The following is a 22690-nucleotide window of genomic DNA, read 5'->3' as shown; positions in this document are numbered from 1 at the left end:
CAGCTCTGAGCACGCACCCCAAGAGGAGACCCAGGCTCGGATGAGGACGCCAGCAAAAAGCAGTCCGGTTACTGCTCTTCATTCGAGTACTTCGCAGTTCCTTCTTGAGCGCGTCTGGGATCTTGAGAGAAGCGGGAGGCACACGTACAGAGCGCCGCCGAGACCAAGTTGCACAGACAAGCTCCGTGCCGGAGAGGGATGGCGAGCGGACAGCAGGCACGGAGCCGAGGAGCCGCGGCGCGCTGCGGCCGGGCGGGCGGGCGGGCGGGCGGGCGGCAGGCGGGGCCTCCCGCTGGGGGCGGAGCGGTGCGCGGCCGCGGAGGCGGGGGCCGGGCCCGCGGGCGCAGCTGCGGTCGGGCCGCTCGTCGCCGGGGAGGGGAGAGGCGAGGCGGGCTGGGTCGTGCCGCCGCCCGTGCAGGGGCTGAGCCCGGGCCGCGACGGGAACACGCTGGGCGCTCCCCAGGCGCAGGGAGAGAGGAGGCTCGTCCCTGCCGCCTCGCCGGCCCTTCCTGCGAGCTTCGAGAGCGGGCTTGTCAGTGTGATGGGTCTCGGAGGGGAGCCCGGCGTCAGTTCCTCGCTGGCGGACAGCAGGAGCCCCCATTCAGGGCAGGGCAGTTGAATTCCGCTCGCGGCGGAGCACCGAAGAATCGGGACGAGATTTATCGCTTCATTCCCAGAAACGTCGTTTCCACCTGCGAGCGAGTCTGAGCAGCCGGCTGTGGATTTTATATTTGCTTCCCCACAAACCGAGGCTAGTCGGGTGGCTTTGGCTTTTTGGGAAGGAGCCCTGACCCGGCCCCGCGGCGTGCAATGGATTGAGGCGTGCCCGGCTGCGCCCCGAGCCCGCCCCCGCACGCAGCCCACATAGATGCGATGGAAAATCGGGGGCTCTTCTGCACCCTCTGTTACCTGATGTTCAACGCGCCTCTTCTCTTCATCGTCACCGGTGAGTAGGAAACTTCTGCCTCTTCCCGCGGCGAGCCGCCTCTCCGGACGCAACTTGCTCGCGGGAGCCGGCGGGGCTCCGGTGCTGGCGGGGGCTCGCCGCCCCGCCCGCAGCTGAGCCCCAGTCGCTTCGCTCCTGCCGGCGATTGCTCCGAGTCCCGTCCTCCCCGCCGCTTTTTCCTGTGGAAGTGCTGCCGGCTGGGGGCAGGGAGCGCTGCCCGGGGGGGGCTTTTTGCAGAACAAGGTGGCACTGTTGCGGCCGCAGCTGCCGGCAGCGCGGGCTCGGCGCCTCGCGGCCACCGGCGCGGAGCGGCGCGCAGCGGGCGCGCAGCCCGGGACGGTCCCCGCGCCGGATCTGGGGGAGGGGGCAGCGGGACACTGATGCCCCTCTATCCAGCCGAGGGCTTTCTCGGGAGGACGAGGGGCTTTATGGGCCTCTTCGAACTTTCTGCTGGGGCCGCGGCCCCGGGCTGCAGGGCGGCGGGGACCGGCTCGGCCCTGCCGCGGGTGCGCAGTCCTGGATGCTCCGCTTATCCTGCGGTCACCGCACTACAGGAAACCCGTGTCTCGGACAGCGCTTAGCCCTTGAGCTGAAGCAGCTCACGTTACACTGAAAAGGACTGATCTTGTCTTTTAATCTCTCCCGTTAACCAGCCCTTGTAACTCTATCTTCCCCTCCCAGCTACCTTTACTGAAGTTCCCAAAGATGTGACTGTTAGGGAGGGAGATGATATTGAGATGCCTTGTGCTTTCCGAGCCAGCGGATCCACCTCTTACTCCTTGGAAATCCAGTGGTGGTACCTTAAAGAACCAGCCAGAGAACTTGCACACGAATTAGCCATCAGTGTACCCGGCAGCAGGAGCAAGGTAATACAGTGCTATGGAGATATATCTCTTCATAGAGCGCAACATGCTCGGAGGGTGATCAGAATAAACTCAGCAGTCCCAGAGAGGAGGGTTGTTCCTCTACCCCGTGCCAGCGAGCCATTGGAAGCACTGGCATCTCCAGGCCCTCCCTGGGATGGAGGAGGACAGGGCATGCACCATGGGGGACTTCACCTCAGGAAAAAAAGTCAGTGCTTTAAGGATTGTAAATAGAAAATGAAAAATGTCCTGCTGCAAAATCAGCAATGAGGACCCAAGGGAGGCAGTCAAAAATAGCTGTAGTATGAAGTGGGGACAAGCAAAAACCAGCACTGCTGTGGGCTGAGCAAGGAATTGTTGTAAAACGTGGGCGAGCCTCTGTTTGCTCACTGATAGAGAAAGGCATGAGGGATACACCTCTCTCTGTTAGTATGTTAAGTACGTATCAATTTGCATATACAAATGCATGCAGTTTCTTGGGGTGCATGTACACACCTACGTCCATATCTGGAGCTCAGCAAGACATTTTCAGACAGTCGGATATAGTAATTAAAATGCATGAAGCAGACTTAAATCTTGCGTGTGCTTTCCCCTCCCCCTAGCAAGCCGCCTGGCACAAGGGTAGGCTCTAGTCTAAATTTTTCAGCTGCATTTCCCCAACATAAGCCAGTTCATTCTGCAGCCTCCCCCCCAGGTGCAAGACACCTTGCTGGTGCCAAACGGGGCTGTACGAGGAGCCGGGTAAAGCAGGACTTCCAGGCCATGTTGCCTTACTGCACAGGGCACATCATCCTCTCCAGCCCCCCATCTCCTGCACCGGCAGGGTGCCCCGCGGCAGCCTCTGTGCCTGTGCCAGCTCCCCTCTCTGTGGCATGCTTGTTTTCCTGCAGAGCTCAAATAGAGATGCAAAGCATATAGACACTGAGCTAATGCGATGCCGCCTAGCTGGGGAAAGTGTAAGTCAGTTGTCAGACAGGGAAATAAATTGCTTGGATTTAAATGTCTTCTTTAACCTTATATAAAAACCGTGAGTTGCTTTTACAATAAATGATGACAGGGCATGCCTGGAGAATGATGCCCTGGGAGGCGCATCTGTGAGCTCTGAGGCATCGCTTAGGTTTACAGTAGTTGGCTGGAGACAAAAAAAATAACCAAGTTCGAAACCTGCTGAGCGATACCTGCTCCCAGGATGTTTCAGGACCGAAGCTCTGCTCTGAGCAGTGTGGGATCCATCCTGCCCAAGCACTTCACCTCTGTGCTAATGCTGCTGGTAAAGTGTCTTCCCCAGTGTTTGTCAGTGACTGTGAGCAGCACAGCATGCAACAAGCATTTCTTTGGCTGCTGTTCGCACCCTTGGTGGGCACCACAGGAGCTTCACCAGAACAGTCCCCCGGGGTTAAGCACTGGTTTGCTGCGTTCCCCATTGCCTGGGGAACACCCCCCCCCCCCAGCCACACACAGGCTGTGTGAATGGCAGGCAGAGAAAGTTGCATCTGTCTGTATCCTGTCCTTGCACTGGGGTGGGAATATGAGCATCTTGTTGTGTGCTGGCAGAGCTAAGTCTAATCTCCCTTTTTTCTGTTCTTTTAGGTAACAAATAAGGATGCAACCAAAATCAGCGTAAGTGCAGCTCGAGCTGGGTGGTGTGCACCCCTCCTCCCATACACGTGGGATTTACTGCATGCCCCCCTCCTTTCCTGACACATGAACGCAGCTGGGCTCACTGGCAGCCCCGCTCCTGCAGCACGGCAGGAGCATGGCACGTTTCCCTTCCTCGGTGTGTTGTCGCTTGGTCGAAACGTTACCATCTGTTGCTGGTTTAGCAGTCACATCTCATTCCTCACAAATCGAGAGGAGGTGATGCTTGCCTTACAGCCCTTCCTTAGCCACGTTTGAAAAGGACTGTGGGCCAGACCAGGAGAGAAGATTGTTTTTTTCCCTGCCCTCTGCAAACCCCGGTCGCCCGTGGCGACCCCTTTCTCTCCCTGTCCTGCAAGAAACGAGCCCCTTTCCCGTCGATGCGGGCCTGGGACTGCCTCCGCCCCAGCCCTCCTCGGTCCCCGCTGGGCGGCACTACACCCGGCAGGGCTCGGCCCTCTGCAGCGGGCGCGGGGCCACCCCTGGGGTGCTGGGCTTTCCCCGAGGGTCGGGTTCGGGGCGGTTCGGGCGGGTTGGAGCGTGCCCGGCACCTGGGAGCGCTGCGGGGGCTCCGTGGGGGCTCTGTGCGGGACTGGGCAGGGGGAGAGGGGAGAGAGGACCCCCGGGCGGGGGACGGGGGGGAGGGGCCGTGGTGGTGGAGCAGGGACTCATTCTGGATGGCGCCTTGGGGGCCCGAAGGGAGGCCGTAGCTGCGAGGTGCTGGGCTTAAACGTCCGGTGCGCTCGGCTCGCGGGGGGAATTGGCCCAGGCGCGGTGTTCTGGACAGCAAAAGACGCGTACCTGGGGCGGGAGCGAGCTCCCCCGGGGCTGCACCGGGGAGAGCGGGTCGCCGCTGGGGAAGGGAAGGGGAAGAAGGGGAAGGCGGCGGGGCCGGCGGCCGCTGCTGAGGCGGCACCCGGCGGTGCGCTCTCTTGCAGACGGTCCGCGTCCAGGGCAACGACATCTCGCACCGGCTGCGGCTCTCGGGCGTGCGGCGGCAGGACGAGGGCGTCTACCAGTGCCGCGTGGCGGACTACAGCGACGACGAGACGCAGGAGCACAAGGCCCAGGCGCTGCTGCGCGTCCTCTCCCGCTTCGCGCCGCCCGACGTGCAGGCGGCCGAGGCGGTCTCGCACATCCAGAGCGGCGCGGCACCGCGCCGCCACGGCACGGCCGCCCGGCCCACGCCGCCGCCTGGCCCCGGCGAGCGCCCGCCGCCGCCCCCGGCCGAGGTGGGGGCCGCCGCCGCCACCGCCTCGGCGGCTGCCGCCTCCTCGGCCTCGCCGCCGCCCGGGCAGGCCGCCATCCTCCGCCACCAGCACGGGTCAGGTAGGGCGCGGGGGTGCGGGCGGGGGGCGCGCCCCTCTACCCCGCCCGGCCGCGGCTCCCCGAGTCCCGCCGCGCGGTTTAGGCTAGGGCACCGCTACCCGCCTCGGTCGCGGCCGGGACTGGCGCTGGGACGAGCGCTCGAGCTAAGTAATTGCACCCGAGTCGGGAAGCAAACGGGCTCGAAGGAACCCAAAAGCCGGGGCCTGGGCCGGGGCATCGCGCCCTGCCTCGTCGGGAGCTGGCGCCGAGGCGCGGAGCTGGGGCGGTGAGTCTGAGGACAAGGAGGGGACCGGCTTCCTTTGGGTAGGTGCTGCGGGAGGCCCCGCTGTCAGAGGCCCCGTTGCAGCGTTTCGGGCGGGGTGTTTTAAGCAGCAGCTGCGGCCTCAAGTGAGCGAAATGCCGCGGCTGTTCTGCAGAGAACTGAAATCGGCGAGTGGTGACGGGGGCTGGTCGGCCGGGGCGGGCACGGGGCCCGTGCAGAGCAGGTGACAGGTTCGGAAGGGAAATGTCAATTGCTGTGTGATGAGCTCCACGTTTGAGTTGCTGGCAGGATAAGAGTTGGAGATACTACGCTCTGGAACGGTTTGCAAACGTAAACGTTGTGCTAATACCGATTGTCTATCAGTTAATACCGTATTAAGTTAATAATGCCACATTACCATGTTACGGCTAGCCAGAGAAGGCCATTATAAACTTTTGTTTACGCTAATGACAGCAGCAAAGAACAGAGTCTTAAATGTGGATTGCAAAGGTATTTGAAGCTTCAGAGGTGTGGTGCTGCTCTGACTGGGCTTTAGCTCCCCTCTCGTCCACTGTCACTTAACTAAGGTTGAACAAATGTCCCTGCCAAGTTATCTGTGGAAGAAGGGAAACAATTTTATGCCACTGACTATGCAGGGAAAGCCCTGAGCTCCCCTCTCTGCTGAGTCTCTTCTGACGCAGGTTCGTAATCCTCACGCAGGAACGTTCACACTTCTTCCTGATACCTCTTCACGCTCTCAGGGCAAACTGTTGCAGGTTTTGGCTCACAGTAATGGAAATCATTTGTAAGTAGGTCACTGTGACCTGCTGGTGCTTTACAGGTGCTGTGTTTTCTCTGACTACTACCTTTCGCTGTTTTTTGAACAATTTAGTTTCTTTCTCATGTAGAAATATATGTGAAAACTAGGTTTTACTCCTTACCATTCTTAAGACTAAGCTGGCTGTTCATTGGTGTCTAGTGGAAGACAAAGTGCTAATTCCTGAGGTCTAACTACAGGTGCCTGTGGGCATATAAAAAAGTTCAGTTTGCTTTTGGTGAATTCACTGACCACAAGAAATTAAACTGAATACTGTAAGGCTCACAATCTGTTGTTTTCCTATTGGAAAGATCTGCTTTCCTCCTAGGAACCCAGGGCTGGTGGTTGTTTTCGTGTTTCCTCTTTCCACTCCCCACAGTGAGAATTCTTGCAACATTTTCCACATTGACAATGGAAGTTAGGTTTAGGATTCACGGCACTGTGTGCCCTGCCTACTGAACCCAGAGCTTATGTAGTGCATCTGAACTAAAAACAGGACGATGGAAGTGCAGTGGGCTCAGTTCCATCTCAACAGATGGATGTGAGTATGTGCCGCCAAGACAGCATGTCAAATATGTCTGTTAGGGCAAGACCCCCTGCCCAGATCATCTAAACTGCTGTCTATCCTAATTTTGTACATGTCTGTGGTTCGGGGATGTGGCACTGCTGCATCATTTCTAGGCTGGATTAAATTTTGAAAATAAGCTATAAGCATTGTGGCCAGCAGTGGAGATAATGGAATGATTTAAATGAGTGAAAAAGGTAGTGGAATGCAGAAAAATACTTTGTGGGGATCTCCAGATGGAGACTGACGCTAACAGGGCTACAAAATAGGCTAAACCAAAATTTCCTGCTGTGACATCTCTCCTGTGCACACTAGTATCTGTGAACAGTGCCACTCCGTGGCAGTTTCCATGCTGGGAGAAGGCTGAAGTCAGCGTAGAGAGCACAGGACTCCTGTTCTTGTTCATAGTACTGACTTAATAAGGTATAAACCAGCAGTTGCTTTTGTCTCCATACAAGGGAGGCAACTGATTTTGTATTTGAGTATGGTCCTCTGTAAAAATACTTTGCTTGAACCAAGACCCCCTGAATTACAGGCTTCTGCTGGGTTTATTGTAATTTCCGTAGCTGTGGCAGGTTGGAGCTGCTTGTATTGCTTATCAATAAACCATCAGCCACAGTGTGGCTCAGGAGGTTAGCAGCTGAAAGACTTGGCCCTCGAAGTTCCTGATTCAGGTGCATTCTGGACCAGAACTGTCTGAGACTTGTTACCATGAGATGTCTCTTTGGTTGCTTTTGTGAAGCAGATTGCTGGTTGCTGTTCCAGTCCCTATCACTGGTGTATTTTAGAAACACTGTCTGGGCCAGGCACTTGGTTTGAAGCAGAGAGAGAGACAGCTTGGTGTAGAGGCAAGAAATGGATTTATCTCCCCTAGACATGAAGTGTTGCTCCCTACCCAGAATAAAGGCATGTGGATAAAAACTAACGTGGAGGTCAGTGTGATGAGAACTTGCAGGGATATCACCTGCTTTTGTAAGGAAATCGAAGACTTGGGTCTCCAGTGCTGTCACTTGGGTCGGATAAGCACTAAACTTTCTTCAGAATACCTTAAAAGAAAATTACATCCTTGAGCTTCAGAGTTTCCCAATTGTATGTTGAAGTGGTGTTGTTTAGAGCTAATATAGGTACAGTAATTATTTTTCACTGTAAATAATGCAGTCTCTTTATAGGAAATACTGGGGGTTTTTTTTCCCTCTTTTTTTACCTCTGGAAACTAGAAGTCCTGTTTTGAGTCCACGCCCTCAAGGCAGTGTCATAGCTGGTCTTCCACACGCTAGGGCCATCAAATCAAACTAAATCTTTGTTCACATAGGTGTGTAAGACTGCAGGACCTAACCCTGTGTTGCTGTATGAATTACATACTAGCATAGCAGCATATTTTGAGGTCTGTAACACACGTACAGATAAGTACTTGCACCAAACCTGTGTGTAATAATTGAATCATCTAATACATTTACTCTCAAAAGTCTTTAGCATTTGTAAGTCTTTTCATTGTACACAGGGATGTTTCCTCTGTGTAAAAGCAGAAATGTGCTCAAACAATGGATTTGCCATCAGTGATTAAGAAACACCCTCATTTAATACACTGGAGAGCTCTGCCTAAAAGCTGATGGCATGGCACTAGCCACAGTGTCCTGCATGAATTGTGTTCTAATCCTGTTTTCCTTGCAATAGCAATCTTCCCAGTATGTTCAGTGTAGTTAGATAGGGCCTCTGTGTGCTTGTATTCCAATAAATGTGATTATAGATGAAATGCTGCTTTCAGATGTGCCTGCAGGGATCTTGTTGATTTGAGGTGGAGTCCCAGTCATGCACTGTGGAAAAATGTGATTCTTTACATCTTCTAGTTGAACTGAAATGTGAACTTATTAGAATAAATGTGTCTGTCAGTGAGATTCTGTAAAGAGCATAGAGTCTCATCTGACAAACCAGGTATAAACAGAAAATCCATAGTTTTGGACATGTCATCTGAAGTTGTATTTGGTAGAAATTTGTGATCAGCATTATAGTATATAAGGGAATAGATCCAGTGTAACAGAAACATTGCCCAGTATGCCAGAAATATTAGCTACTCAAACAGAATTTTATCTTTAATGTTTAAACTACCATATAAAAACTTAGTGCAGCGGTCTCATGAGAGTCAAAAAGATTACCGCTTGTCTGCCCGTAAGGTAGGCTGAAGCGGAAACTGAGAACATGTTACTTAGGCTGCAAGGAGGCAAAGATCTGCTGGTAAGATCATTGGTTTTAATACTACCAGAGAGGGAGTTGTTGTCCATATGGTTCTAAATGAAAATAATATTTAGCTTTCAGTTTAAATACATCGACACAAATGGAATCTTTTGCTGTAGGAAAAAAATCAGGGTGAACAAATGAAAGGGCACATATAGTGTTAATGTGTTTGGAAGTGTTCCTAGTTTTTACTGGGTAGGTGGGGGGGATATAGGAGCATCACTGAGCAAAACGTGCAGTGTCTCTGTCCCAGAAAGTTTGTAGTCCAAATGGGTGAGACGGACAAATGGCAGGAAGAGCGATGACCAACTTTGTTGAGTGTGCGGCAGCTGTGAAATTAAATGTGAAAACTTAATTTCAGATCTCTGAAATTTAAGTCCAGTGCCTTAGTCACAAGACTAACTTTGTCATCTGATAAGTGAAGTAATAAACAAGGATCTTCATACTGACCTTCTGGGAGGCAAATAGGACGTATTATATCCTACCAAACGGTCTCCAAAATGAGTGCCTGTGTATCGGCTTGGGGGCAATTTTTAGCTTAACTTCTGAGCAGAATGTTGATCAGACATTGCAGCTTCCAAATTCCCTTTTATTTGTTTGATCTCTAGCCTCAAAGCTCTGAAGTGAAAGCTTTAAATAAAATAAACAAAGATGGGAGTGTGAAACAAGAAACTGTGCTTCATTATGCTTAGAGTGCTCTAGGAAGGACGCAGAGAGACTCGTGTTATGCAGAGATGAAGTGTTCACAGCAAGGAAGAAAATAAGTCTTCACTTCACGCCTATCCCCCTCTCCCCCCCACAAAGCCTTTTATGTCTGAGGCAGAAGGAAGTCTGCTTGTGGGCTACGCGGCCTAAGATAATAAAGGACCAGGTCCCAATTCTGCAGTCTGTGTGCATGTGCAGCTCGCTGTGATGCTCGTGAGAGCAGTACGTGCACTAAGTCAAGCTGTGGCAACCTACCTTGAGGCAGGAGACGGTGTGGGAGACGGTTAGATCTCCATTGTGCACGGGGAAGCAAAAAGTACTTTTTTTGCAGCTTAGAGACAAGAAAGTAAATGAACACACTGTTTTCTTGAGTGTAACAAGCTGCGGCTGGTTAGAGGGCCTTTGTTTGGATTGGCTGTGGTTGAGTTTGGATTAACTTTGGGTAAGGGTTTGGGTCTAGGGCTTTCCTGGCTTTGTCAGAATTTGAGTGACTCTGCATGCTAGTTTGAGAAACAGCCCATGGAGCTCGTTTATCTTTGATAGATGAACACTACACAGAATACCGAGAAGGGAAAGTCTCTCTGTGTTGCTGTTCAGCTTAGGCTCCCTACCTTTCCAACTCGGTAATGTCTGGGTCTACTTCACTCCCCCTGTGCTTTTTATGAGACCATACATGAGCTGACATTCTGTTGTTATTTGTAGTTAAATGCAACCTGGGTCACATCACATTTTCCTTTACATTAAATAAAGTAGCAAGACAGAGGCCATAAATGAATTATCAGGCTGACCTCCTAAATGTCACTGGATAACAAACATGCAAAAAGAATTCTAATTAAATACACATCACTAGCACTTTAATATCTAGGCAAATTAGACTGCTTTGGGGACAAGTGAGGACAAATTTCTTCTTTTGTGTGTGTGTAATGTGGATTAATTCTCAAACTGGACAAAAGCACGAACTGCAGTACCGTGTCACCTCATTACCTAGGGCAGAAACAAGCTGTGCCAGGGTGTTTTTGTACTGTGGAAATGCAATTTATTTGAGTAACCTCCTTTCAGCGGTTCTTGCTTGTTCCCCGGAGGACAGAAAAAAAATGTACTAACCTATTCTACTAAAGCCTGTGCAGTGTCCTTGAAGAAATCTGAATACTATTTGAACTTCTTTAAGATCTTCAAGGTATAGATGAAAAAATGTTCAAAAAGATATTACTGAACACAATGAAAGGGGTGTTCCAGGTCTTTCTAATGAATGTGGAAGCTGTACCTAATGCTGGTCTAGATTTCTAGATGAGATTGATTCATTAGTGAGTGAAAATTAGAAATCTGTATGAGGGAAGGCTGAGTGCAACTGTGTCTTTTTGCATGAACAAACAGCATTTGGGGCAGGAATACATATATACTGCTAGTTCTTTATGTAGGGTTTCAGTAGATACTTTGCAAAATGGAGTCTTAGTTTACAGTACCAGCTAACTTAGTTTGTATATTTTACAAGAGGCAGATATTGTTATGCATTCGCCACCTCTGCTATACTGATGCAGCTTTACTGATGTATAAAGTAACACTTGAACTGTGTTGTGGATTGTATAGGTCCTTAATACTTTAAGTGGTATACTTAGCAGTCATAGCAGAAAGAATGTCAAGACAATCTTACTGGTACTAGTTTTGAGAAGGATATTAATAGTGGTGTTTCTGTAGTTGGAAAGCAGAAATAAAGGAGGATCTGCCAGGAAGTGAATCTTACAGTAGTCCTGTGAAGAAGGTGTGTCTTCTTTACATAACACAGCCTGACAGGACTGTGCTGGTAATAAAAGGGGTTTGGTTTGGGTTTTGATTTAGCTTTGCTAAAGCAGTAAGAATGCTGGCAGGTTCACTATTGCTGTTTACTATGTGTTTTTTAAAATTAGATAATGGCAGAGCAGTCCCGTATGTCAATAATAAACAGTTCAAGTAGGTTTGTATTGGAAAAAATGGGGTTGTCAGCAGAATGGTATTATTTGTCACAACAGCGGTTAACAACCGAGTATTTTACATTGCTAGGCTGTTATCAGTTGGGAGGCAATTTTATTAGCTGGAAAGAAGAACAGTATGGCAGAGCAGCAACTGTGCTCTGTGGAGAAGTCAGTGTGATCGCAGTGCGCAGATCATTGTGCCACGGCTGGAGAAGGGAGCTGTGCTAACGAAGCTTACGAAGGGTGTCAAGTAGTTGCCGTAATATCTGGTCTTACCCTGCATTTGCGTGGCTGTGGCTAGGAAGCAGAGCAGCCTTGCGTATCCTAGGAGCAGCTGCTAACTTCAAAATGAGGCAGTGCACAGTTAGTAAGTCCTCTAATGGACACAGTCTTCTATGTCTGTCATTTTATTGGTCATGTGTAAAATTCACTCAGCTGGTATAATTAGAACTACTTTACTACTTTATAAATTTTAAAATCGGTGTTCTAATCTGAATCCCTCTCACGCCAGGGAGCAGGAGATGTCACATGTAAAGAGGGCACTGAGGAATATCCCATGTCCACAGTTTTTCCAAATAATCCCTTGCTGGCTTATTCCATAAAGTTTGGCCTCCCTTAGATCTAGGGCATGGCAATGTCTTTAGTTAGCTAATATCTAGCAAATATCAATTATTGGAAAGGTTTGGAGGGTCTCTGTATTTGTGGGTCATTCCCAAAATCTCACCATTTGTTTACAGCAAAAAAGTGATCTCTTCTTTGTGTAAATCACAGGCTCTGCTTTTTTTCAGGCGTATGCTCTCAATACAGCCATTTTCCCTGTGTCATTATGTATTCCGATAACGCACTTAGCTCTATTCTTTAAGTATGGACACGATAGGGTTATTTTTCAAAAAAATCCTTAGATAAGCTGCACTCGGATCTGCTTAACTTTAGTAATTCTGATTGGAGTGGTAATTACAACTACATTGGCAGCTTGCTCCTAATCCTGATCAAGTCAAAAATACTCTAAAAGACAGTGAAGTGAGAACTACAGTGTCTTGTTCTTTGTTTCTGGGTTGCAAATATTTACAGCTTGTATCAATTACAGAATGTAAATCTGTGATTCTGTCCAGTGTGACTCTTATTGCAAGTCTTTTCCTGAAGTGTGAATTTACGGAATTGTGTGACCATATCTAGCTTGCCTGTGCTTCGCAATGTGGCTCCTCCTGCTTATAATGAAAAACTTGAGAATGTGGCCCAGACTCACCTCAAAGCTCAGTAACTGAAACCCGCTACCAGTATTCTTCATTGCCTCATGGTTTGGGGAGTTTGAGTTGTGCTTTTTGCTATTTGTGTGTGTCAATATGCTGTGGACTTGCTCACATAGTAGTACTGAAGAAGGATGGCTAGGGCTGGATGCTTATTTATCACCTGAATTACCACTAATGTAGTTAGTTATTTTTCTGTAAGTTTTAGTTCAAAATTCATTTTCCACCAAATCGCATTACAAAGAATTTTGTATCTCTCATTATTCAAGAGTCAAGGAGTGAATTAATGGTGCTTGGTTTTGTTAGGTTAGTTTTAGATCATGGAACTGCAGAAAATTCTGGAAATGAAACAAATCCATAGTTGCATGTTTTGGATCTCTTTAGTAAGATAGTTGGTGAGGAGAGATCATCTCACAGATACCAAAGCAGAAGTCTGTTTATAGGAATGTACTACAAAGTAGAGACCAGCTGCAGGTCTCAAAAGAGGAAAGTTACTGGCTTATTTAATTGCAGCCCAATGTAAAGTATTTAAGCTGTATAATCTATATAGCATGAATGACTCTTTTCACGTATTCAGGATACATTTCTATTCTACATTGACACTGTCTGTAGCAGTGTTTCCTTTTGGAGCTTGTTACAAATAGTCTCGGTGTTTTCTTGAAGCATGTGCTGGTGTTTTCTTGAAGTTTTTCCTTAATTTCTCTGAAGAGTGGGTATTTGGAGTGGTTGGGCAGTTTATTTGGCTGTCTCCAGTGTAGGACAGATCCCAAGAGGCACAGCTCCATGTGAATCGGCTCAGCTGCTGGTCTGCTGGGCTTTCCAAGGGCACCACCTTCTCTCAATACAGCAATTTTCTAAGTCAAATGTAGCATTTGGAAGACATGGAGTGAGGCTTTCAGTAAGACTGCTGACTGCTCTGTACATCTTTGGCTACCACAGAAGGGAAGTGGGGATATTGAGGGAAAATGTACCAACTGTTCCCTGTATTGTGTGTCCCTACTTCTTGTAACTTCAGTGGGAGGTGAGTTTTTACCAGCCTATTGACAATGAAACTGCATATTTCTCTGGCAACCTAAAAAGTAGAAATATTTCTAATAAAGGTAAAATTATTTCTTGCTCTCTATCTGATATGCACATGTGTATATTCATCAAATCCACTAGTTCAGCTACCCCTCTTTCTGTTTGTCAGTAGCTGTGTTTAATAGAAAAATGTCTTGCAGACTTGCAGCAACTGTCGAACTGGATCAGATCAATTGTCCATCTAATCCTGTAGCTTATGTCTAATAATGTCCGTATGATCTAAGAGAAAAAGGGAAGAGCCTCCATAGAGGATAATTGAGCACTTGACTGATCTGTGTACCATATGCATGTTTGGAAAGGATTGTCAGTCCTAGCATTTTGAGAACAATTAATGAGTCTCAGTTGAAAAGAGCTCTAATGTGATCAGAAATCCACCTCAATAATTGCAAGTGCCTTAAGAAACATACACCCAACTCCTCTACCAATTCCTACATCTGTCCGACCCCACAGGCACTCGCAAAGGTTGACTTCCAGCAAAGCACTGCAGTACTTTGGAAAATCAACACTGCAGAAGGAATCTTTATTTTCTTAGCTTCGTATCAGAACCAAACTTTTTCTTCTGCATCATTTCCTTGCATGACTACACCTCCCTCTCCTTGCCATCCAATTTCTTTGTTTTCTAATCTGTTCATAACTATGTGATGTACATGACCCATTTTTCACAGCGTATGCTAAAACAGGGGCTTCACGGGTGGTTAGCCATGTTGTAGTTCTCTTTCTCAAAGTGGGAGGTTAAGGGTGTCAATCGAAATGCTCAGGGAGCTAGAAGATGCTGCTTCTCAAGAAAACAAGGTTCCGCTGGTCTGCTTAACAGTGCTGTCATGCCTTTCAATATGTGGCAATTCCTGTGCCTTCCTGCTACCCCTGCAGTGGTTTACCACTAAAACACCGAAGTCTTCTGTCCTAGATGGGCTTTTTCAGATGTCACATCAAGAACAATCAAAATTAAGAACAGGCTACTACAAAGAATTGGATTTTCCTCAAATACACATACTTACTTTTCTGCCTGTGCTGGAAATTCGCCTTGTGCTGCCCTGTATGCAGCCTCTGTAGCGTTATCACACCGTACATTCTACCTCACCTCTGTGTTCAGTCACATGAGTTGAGCCCAGCATGTAAATAGATATAGATATGGGCAAGTCAGACATGGTCATTTCAGGAGTCCTAAATACTCCAAATGCAAATGGAATCTTATTTGAAATACTAAAACCCGTTGAGTTTCCAAAATTAGGATAGGAGTGGCTTTCAGTTAACCCTTGTTACATGGTATTTTGGCAATTCACTTCTAAATATGGGCCTGAACGTAGCAGTGGGTATCTTAAGTGAGAAGGTAGACAAACTGTGAAACTCAGGTATATTTGAGAAGACCTAAAATGATGACACAGTTTTTACAAAACTCTGGCCAGTAAAGCTGGTTTCAGTTTCCTGGAGAGTTTGAGGCTACAGTGTGGATAAGGAAAGTGAAACATGGGCATTTTCAAGAAGAATGATGTGGAGGGCAATGCTGATAGTTTCACGCAGCTGCGTGAGAAGACCTTACTCTTGACCTTAAAAACCTTGATGGCATGGATGAAGGAAGAAAGCAGGATCACTAGCTTATACGTGCATGGTTGTGTAGAAATAAATATGTCTGCTGACTTCTATGAGGCATTTTTTTGAGATGAGTTATGGAAAGCTGTTCCAAAATTCAGCGAATCGTAAATAAAAAAATGTGTAGTGGGTAGAAAACTAATTTTGTCATCGTGCCTTCTAGGCAGGTTCGGTGGTGAGCAGATCCCATGCAGTTGCTTATAAATATGTGGGAAGTCACCATTGCCAAAATTAGCAACACCAAAAGGCAGCTCAGAAGCTGTTTCTAGTTGTGCCTAGGCATGATGATCCACAGCCAGCTGAAAGCCAGGAGCAATGGGGACCCCATAGTTTAGTATTTTTGCATAGATTTACATAGTATCACATAATTCTTTTAACAAGAGCACTTCATGTTACATGCAGTGCTCTAGGGTTTAGCTGCGAGAGTGTGCTAAAGTTAGCACAGGCTCTGGGTACGCTTCTGCACAGCATCCTGGAGAATTAGCACTTGGTGAGGAGTATGAAGTTTAAGGCACCAGTTACAAGCCTTAAAAAAACCCCGACAGCAAAAATGCAGTGTGTGGATTGTGCTGTAAGTATTTAAGAGTGGAAGAAGGATATATGCGGCTTATAAGATCATGTCTCAGACTGCGAAGTAATTCTCATGTGGTGTAGCTTATTATCTCTTCAGTTCAGTAAGTGTATAGTGACTTTAGTAATGGCGTCTTTTTAATTAAAAACTTCTAAGAAGCTCTTAGATCTGAAGTTTGGTAAATTCCCTTCAATTCAGTGGAAGTGCTCCAAATGTATGTCAGTGAGAGAGAATTTGTTTTATCTAGGAGGTTATTGCATGTAATGATCCTTGACCAACAACCCCAATAAACACCTATTTTTTCCATAGATACAAGATAGCAGGAGCAGTTTCTCCAAGAATATGTCTCAAGTGCAGTCTAAAGTTTCCGGACGGAGAGAATAAATCAATCTATATGGTCAGTTTGATCCCTCACCTCTTAATGAAATGCCAGGTTTGAGAGTTTTAATTGAACATTGTTCTGTAAGGAAACAGGCTGAGGCTAACAGGTCACTGCATAAAAGCCATTACAGAGAAATGTCTCGTGATACTGCCAACCGGAGTCCCAGCTCCATCATGAATAGGCAGTCAGATTTAGGTGTTCTCTCATCTTTCAAGGAAAATAGACTACTGATGTCTTTCAGCTTTTTATTATATGGGCCACTGCATTTTTGCCACTATCTATCTCAGAAAGGGACATCAAGGAACTTTTCAGATTCTTTCTAGGAAGAAAAATAGGAAACTGCTGGAAACTCTGGTTTTGGCTGTTGGTTAAATATAGCTTGCAAAAAAAATCATCCCATTTTTTCCATGTGTCCCAAGTCACTTGGTTAATTAATGTTTGTTTTCAGTTGGATGAACTAAGTCAAACTTTGATGAATGCTGGCACAAAACAAATTATTAAATAGAAAACTACAGTAAAACATTATTATATTGTAAATCGAAAAAAAAGATGAGTGATGCCAGAGAGCAATTCACCATACACAAACATAACAATTTTTTATTGTTCTGCTTAGTGGTAGACCTTCCCTTTTAGCTATGTGCATATAAATAATTTAAAAGCAAAATTGTAAATCTGTGTAGTGATAAATAAGGTTACGATATCAAATGAATATTCAAAATATAAATGAAATGTTTTCTTGTAAGGGTCTGTAGTTTGTGAGTAACTGTGTACTCCTGATTTAAAGTCTTTGGATAGAAACTGCCTGTTCTCAAATCTGGGTCAGTCGCGTGTCCAGATACTTAGTGGTCAAGACCACATGCTGTTTGTTTACATCTACAAATGTAGCAATTTATTCAGTAAAAGTCAAGACTTCCACTACTGCAGTAAAAGCTGAATTGAGGACACTAAGTCCAGCTTGTTTATAAACAATACTACCTATAATGAAAAGGGTTCAGGTTAACTAAACAGGGAGAATTTATTGGAAATGGTATTTCCAGTCTGCTTATGTTCAGAGGGAGGAGAATTCTGAAGTCTGTGTATCTGCTTCTACTGCCTGAAGTCTTAGAGCAGAGTAACGCTGAATCAGTATGAAAAAAAGCAGCTTGTAGTTGGTGTTCAGTAAGAATAATTGCTTTCAAAGAATTTTTTAAAAATATGTTTTATTTAACTGCTGAGATTCTGTTAACAGACTCTGAACTCACATTCTGCTGTCAAATTAAGATGGAGAATGTAGGTTAAAAACAATGGCAATTTCTACAGGAGGAGAAGACAAAAAATTTGAACTGTTGCATTAATTCGCAGTTCTGCATTGAGATTGAAACTAAAACCAGTACATAAAGGTAAAACTGGTGTAGGAATTATTTTGGTAAGCAGGCACACAGCTACAGCATGGAGTTGTGACTAATACTGCTTTCCATTCAAAACAGAAACAATCCTAACCCGGTGTCCTTCGCAGCCCTTCAGTATGATGGTTGTAAGAGCACTTGAGCTACAAGAGCCTGTTTCTCCAGGTTGAGTTCCTCAGCATTTCCAGGGGGGATTCCCCCCCCTTACAAAGTGTAGCGTTCTTTTTGAGTAACTGGCAGCATCTCCTCAAACTCGAGTCCTCTTTATTGAAAGAACAAGCTCAGCCCTGGCAGGGAAAAACGGGTTCTCACTGCCCTCAGCTTTGAGCATAATAAATAAATACCCAAGGCCTGATCTGCACTGCAGTGGTGGGCAGGTGTGGAATTGGCACAAATTCCACACCTGTGAGCTGCGTGCAGCTGCCAGGCTGTCCTTGCCATCCCTGGGTACAGGGGATGGCAATAGCACATGGGGACTATCCTGGGCTGGCGTTCTTGCAGGTTTGCCAGGTCCCAGAAGTGAGAAGAGCCATCTGACAGCTTGGAAATGGGGATGCGCTGACTGGAAGTATGGGTCTGTTGTGCCAGTGACTGCAATTTGTGAATAAGCAGTCAGTCTTCAGATAACACATAGCATGTCAGGCTCAGAGACGGACAGAAAATGGGGGTTTACCTTCAGCCTTCACAGCCAGCAAGCTGTTTTCTCTCGCTGGTGCAGACAGATTTGTTGTTAGGGCTTTATCCTTGCTAAAACTGTAGGATATAATGTATTTGTGAATTGACTGTCTATTTTTAAAGGAACGGCGGGACCTGCTGGAGGAGGGAGGTCCCTGAGGCTGGAAAATGGCTGTCACAGCCCTCTTTCTTTGCTCCCAGGCTGGCGTGGAGGCTGGGAAGTCTGGCAGGATTGGCATCAGCACAGGCAGGGCTCCCGCTGCCCTCACCCTCTCAGCGCACAAAGGTTGCTTATCCTGCCTGCAGGTCTCCAGGGGCAGACCCTCCTTGCACCTCAGCTCTGCAGGGCTGGTTTCTGGGGTAGGGAAGGCAAGTCTGAGCTTGTGAGCTCTTGCGTTGCTGCCTCAGAGCAGCAAGGATGTTTGGGGCTGGTGATTGTCTGTCCCATGTGCTGGCCAGGAACCTGAGCTTTAGCAGCTGTTGTGCACTTTCCTGCACACACTTCTACTGTCTTTTGGCAAGGATTTAACGAGTTACTCCTTTAGTTACCCGAGTTAATTGTGTGTGTTAGTGATTTTTCAGCTTTAAAAAGAAAAATCCTGAATTCATCTTAATGGCTTGCTGTTGCTATGTAGGCAGTCCTTAGCCATGTGTTTGTGCATGCAAGGATTTAATTAAAACCTTAATAACTAAATAATCTCCACACAGTCTAGGTGTCTATGAGATAGCACTATGGAGACATTTCTTGAGTTCCTCACTTGCACACCACATTACTATGAACTATTTTTTTATATTGGATAATAATACTCTAGCTTTGCTGGTGAGGTCTATATAGGTTACGAGGCAGCCTGAACAGTGAGCCCAAGAGCAGTGGTTTACTCAGGAACTGTTCGAGGTATTTCCTTTGATCATGCCACAGCTGAGAGAGACTCACATCTCCTAGAGACCAAGACTAAAGTATTCACATTAGGGTGCCTGAAGTGAGTTTCCTAAATAGAAGTGGCCTGATTCTTTTTTCAGAGATACTGAACATGAAAAACTTTTTTTTTTTTTAAAGCTTTCACGCTTTGCAAAGTGGCTCTGCCAGTCACTTTTCTGGGTGGCTGTCAGTATTTTGGGCATTGATTACTCCTGTATGTAGGGTGTTCAGCACTGATGAAGCCTTTCCCCAGGTGTCTCTGTGCACTCCAGCTGCAGGGCAAGGCTCCAGCTGGGCTCTTGCTTTTGTATTCACCCCTGTGGAAATGCCCCACAGCCATATGAGGCATCTGTCACATGTGTGCAGCCCTGTATTGTCATGATGCAGTGTTGGTGACAACTGCACATGCTAGTGAATGTCATGGCTTTGGAAAGGGGTCACCTATTGGCGCTTGGGACCCAAAGAGCTGCTGCTGTGGACCAGCCCAGCCTTGTTTGCATGGGCTCAGCAGGGGCTTGGGGAGTGAAAGGCAGTGGTCTCTTGTCCTGCAGCAATGAAGGCTGCACCAGGACAGCAGAACTTCTCCATAAGAAGGGGCTGTTCTCACCCTTGCCCGGCAGCAGAGCAGTGACCCATTTCAGAGATGGAGTCGATGCACCTCGGCCCCATGGCTCAGCCCTCCCACATGAGGGAGAGGGGCCGGACCATGGTGGCACACAGTAAATTCCTCTCTTTTTGGCACAGGTAACTAGAAAATTAAAAAACTGAACAAGTATCTTAGTGTCTAAGTGGATATGAGGCAGGGACAGCCTTGTTAGCTGCGGTATGGACATGGATACCATTTCTTACTGTGAGCAAAGGCGTTGGTGTCTGCCCCTGCCCCCCCTGCCCCTGTCCTCTATCTGCAGCCATAAGGTCACAGGCACCTGCTTTCCCACGATGGCATGTACATAACTACCCCTGCAGCCCTATATCATGCCACATAAGCTTACCTCATAGGAGCGGGAGCGGTCTTGCCCTCCCTGGGTTTGGATGAAATGACTGTAACAGAAGTGTTCCACATCTGACCTCTGTTTTTCTATAGCTCCTGTGCACATTTTAAATTTAAAATTCTGCTCTTTCCTATAAAAGGTAAAGAAGATGTCAAGGTCTTGCTGTTCCCATTCCAAATGAAATGGGTTCATGTCCTGTTAATCAAGGAGTACAGCCACAGCATTTGTCATTTCCCTTTAAAGTAATGGGTGGTGGATACCTGTCATTTCTCAAGAAACTATATACCAGATTAAGGTGTATTTATAGAAATCTCAATTGCTGGTAACTTGGCTGAAGCCAAGTTTAGGCATACCATTAGTAATGCGTAATGAAATGACCTAAGTGGAGTTAGATTTGTGAGGGGGAAGAGAAGGGTATTTGAGTTGGATAGCTTGAGGATGCTGTTTTACTATTAAAATTAAGCTTCTGACCCCTGGCTCTGAAGTGATAAAAATAAATCTTCCTATATTTCTCTTCTGCATTTAATCTTCTATATTGGAAAAGATAAAGAATAAAATCTCCTTCTCTCCCTTGTCTCTTTCTTTTCTAGGTACAGGACCTATTTATGCTACAGACCCACTCCTATATATGTCCCTGTTAATACTGCATAAGCTTATACATTTATTAGTAAACCACTGACGGACTACTTCTTCCGCTCCTCCTCAGCCAAACAGAAAAGAACCTATTTAAAAACAGAACAAACCCCTGACAAAAAAATACCTACACTTTTAAAGATGGACAGAAAGAGACTGAAAGAAGCATGATAAATTCTACATGGGGGGAAGAACATATTTTTGGGGATGCCACAGAAAGTAAACCACATAGAATAATGCATCTAGTTTCCAGACTATGGTGTCAAGCCCTGCTCTGTGCATGGCACTTATGATTTCTTTATTTTAATGTAATATTTTTTCTTTTCTAAACCTTTCCTCTGACTCTTCATTTTGCACGAACTGTTGAGCAGTTATCTTTATGACAATATGTAAAGATGTTGGGTCAAAGCCCTTCCTAAGAAAGGAAATATTTTTAGTAGATTATTGTGTTTAGGTTTTTTGGATTTCCTTTTTCTTTTTTTTTTTAATTAAATTATTTCTTTTGGAGACATTTTAATTAAAAAAGTAGATCTTACCATAATTAATATTCACTGTCAATAATATTTATTTTTAAAGGAAGATTGGAAACAAGATAAGACATTTGTTTATAAACTGTATTGTATATTGCTGAATAACAGTTGAATAAAAAGATTTTGAAATAAAGTTTTTGCAGATGCGTGTGCCTTTCCCTGTGTCCTGAAGCTCTCTGAGAAGGCTTCACGGCTGTGTCTGTTCCCTACCTTGTCACAGCACAGAGAATTGAGGAAAGGTGCATCACAAACAAAATAAAATTTAAATCAGTTATTTATTACACACCCCCATGTCTTGCCAAACCCCACAGCGGAATGTGCTGACAGCTAGTCACAAGCTATAGCTGCATTTTCCTGTGGCAACACCAGTTATCTTGGGGCAGTTAATGGACAGTGTGACAGCGTGGAGCATTTAAGGTAAGTTGCTTTGGTTTTCCCCAGGCCCCTTTGAAAAAAAGATGAATCAGCACTGGAAAATGAAAATAAAAATAAATCAACCTGGAATATTGTATTCCCTAGACCTGGTTCCAACATTTGTTCAAAAAAAATACTCAGATTTTTGAAATTACATAATTGTGTCACTTGTCTTACCAAGTGAGCTTTCCTCTAATGAAGCAAAAGGCTTTTTTACAGTAAATACAGCAGTTATTTTTCTGTCCTAGAAATGCTTGGTTTTTAAGTGAGGTAATAGGATGACTTGGTAAAGAAACATGACCTTCTTTAGCTTAATTTAGCAAAGTACTTTGAAATTTTCAATGTCTGACTGTGATTCTTATCCTTTCATTTGCATAGCATTTTAGAAAAGACCTTAATTGTGGAAATGGTAAAGTGACAGCTACAGCACCAGCAGGACTCTGTCGGCAGCAGCTGTGGAGCAAAAGCAGGACGTGCCATTGCCTCACCTCGTACCCGAGTCCTCTTCTAGAAGGAGGGTAGGAAGGGATTTTCAATTTCTTAGATGGTCAGAATTTGCTTTTTCTAGGACTGCCAGTAATAGTGAGGGATTTATGCCACTCATGTCTCACCAGGTGTGAGACTGAAATACATCTGTGTTTCATACGTACTACTACATTGTGATGATAAAAACCCTCTTGTACTGGGGCAAACTTACCATGGGGATCCAAAGGTGATAAAATCTTTGTAAGAATGTTCATTCCCTTAATGCCAGCTCTAGTGTCCCGTGGGTTGGGGAATAATCCATAATCATCCCACAAAAAGCAGAACCGCTGTTTGGAACAACTTGGGGGAGGTGGTTGCTGTAAGCCTGGAAGTGCATCAGAGCATGAGACACTGAAGAGCACAGTCCTTGGCTTCCACATGCACATGGGAAGGTGAGTCTTTTATAACCTGAAAGGAAAAGACAGGTGGAAAAAAAGATTTAAATGTCAGACCACGCCTAAA

At 46.4% G+C, this 22690-nt stretch overlaps 1 protein-coding gene and 1 long non-coding RNA gene across 3 annotated transcripts in view; one reads left to right on the top strand and one right to left on the bottom strand.

The window, feature by feature from the left end:
• The first annotated feature begins 299 nt into the window (after positions 1-299).
• Positions 300-21305, top strand: VSTM2B (V-set and transmembrane domain containing 2B). Its single transcript, XM_069793560.1, has 5 exons — positions 300-946; positions 1628-1812; positions 3400-3429; positions 4386-4776; positions 20717-21305. Exons 1-5 carry the CDS (start codon positions 874-876, stop codon positions 20803-20805), a joined length of 768 nt encoding a protein of 255 aa, XP_069649661.1. The 5' UTR covers positions 300-873; the 3' UTR covers positions 20806-21305.
• LOC138687255 (uncharacterized) overlaps positions 21301-22690 on the bottom strand; it is a 47942-nt gene continuing 46552 nt past the window's right edge. For both annotated transcript variants that reach the window (XR_011326503.1, XR_011326502.1), the window contains one exon: positions 21301-22636. This is a non-coding gene — a long non-coding RNA (uncharacterized lncRNA). The remainder of the gene's footprint in view (positions 22637-22690) is intronic.

Source organism: Haliaeetus albicilla, chromosome 10 (assembly GCF_947461875.1).
Source record: "Haliaeetus albicilla chromosome 10, bHalAlb1.1, whole genome shotgun sequence".
Lineage (NCBI taxonomy): Eukaryota > Metazoa > Chordata > Aves > Accipitriformes > Accipitridae > Haliaeetus > Haliaeetus albicilla.
Note: the sequence above shows the minus strand (reverse complement) of the source record. Positions and strands in the feature narration are given on the sequence as shown.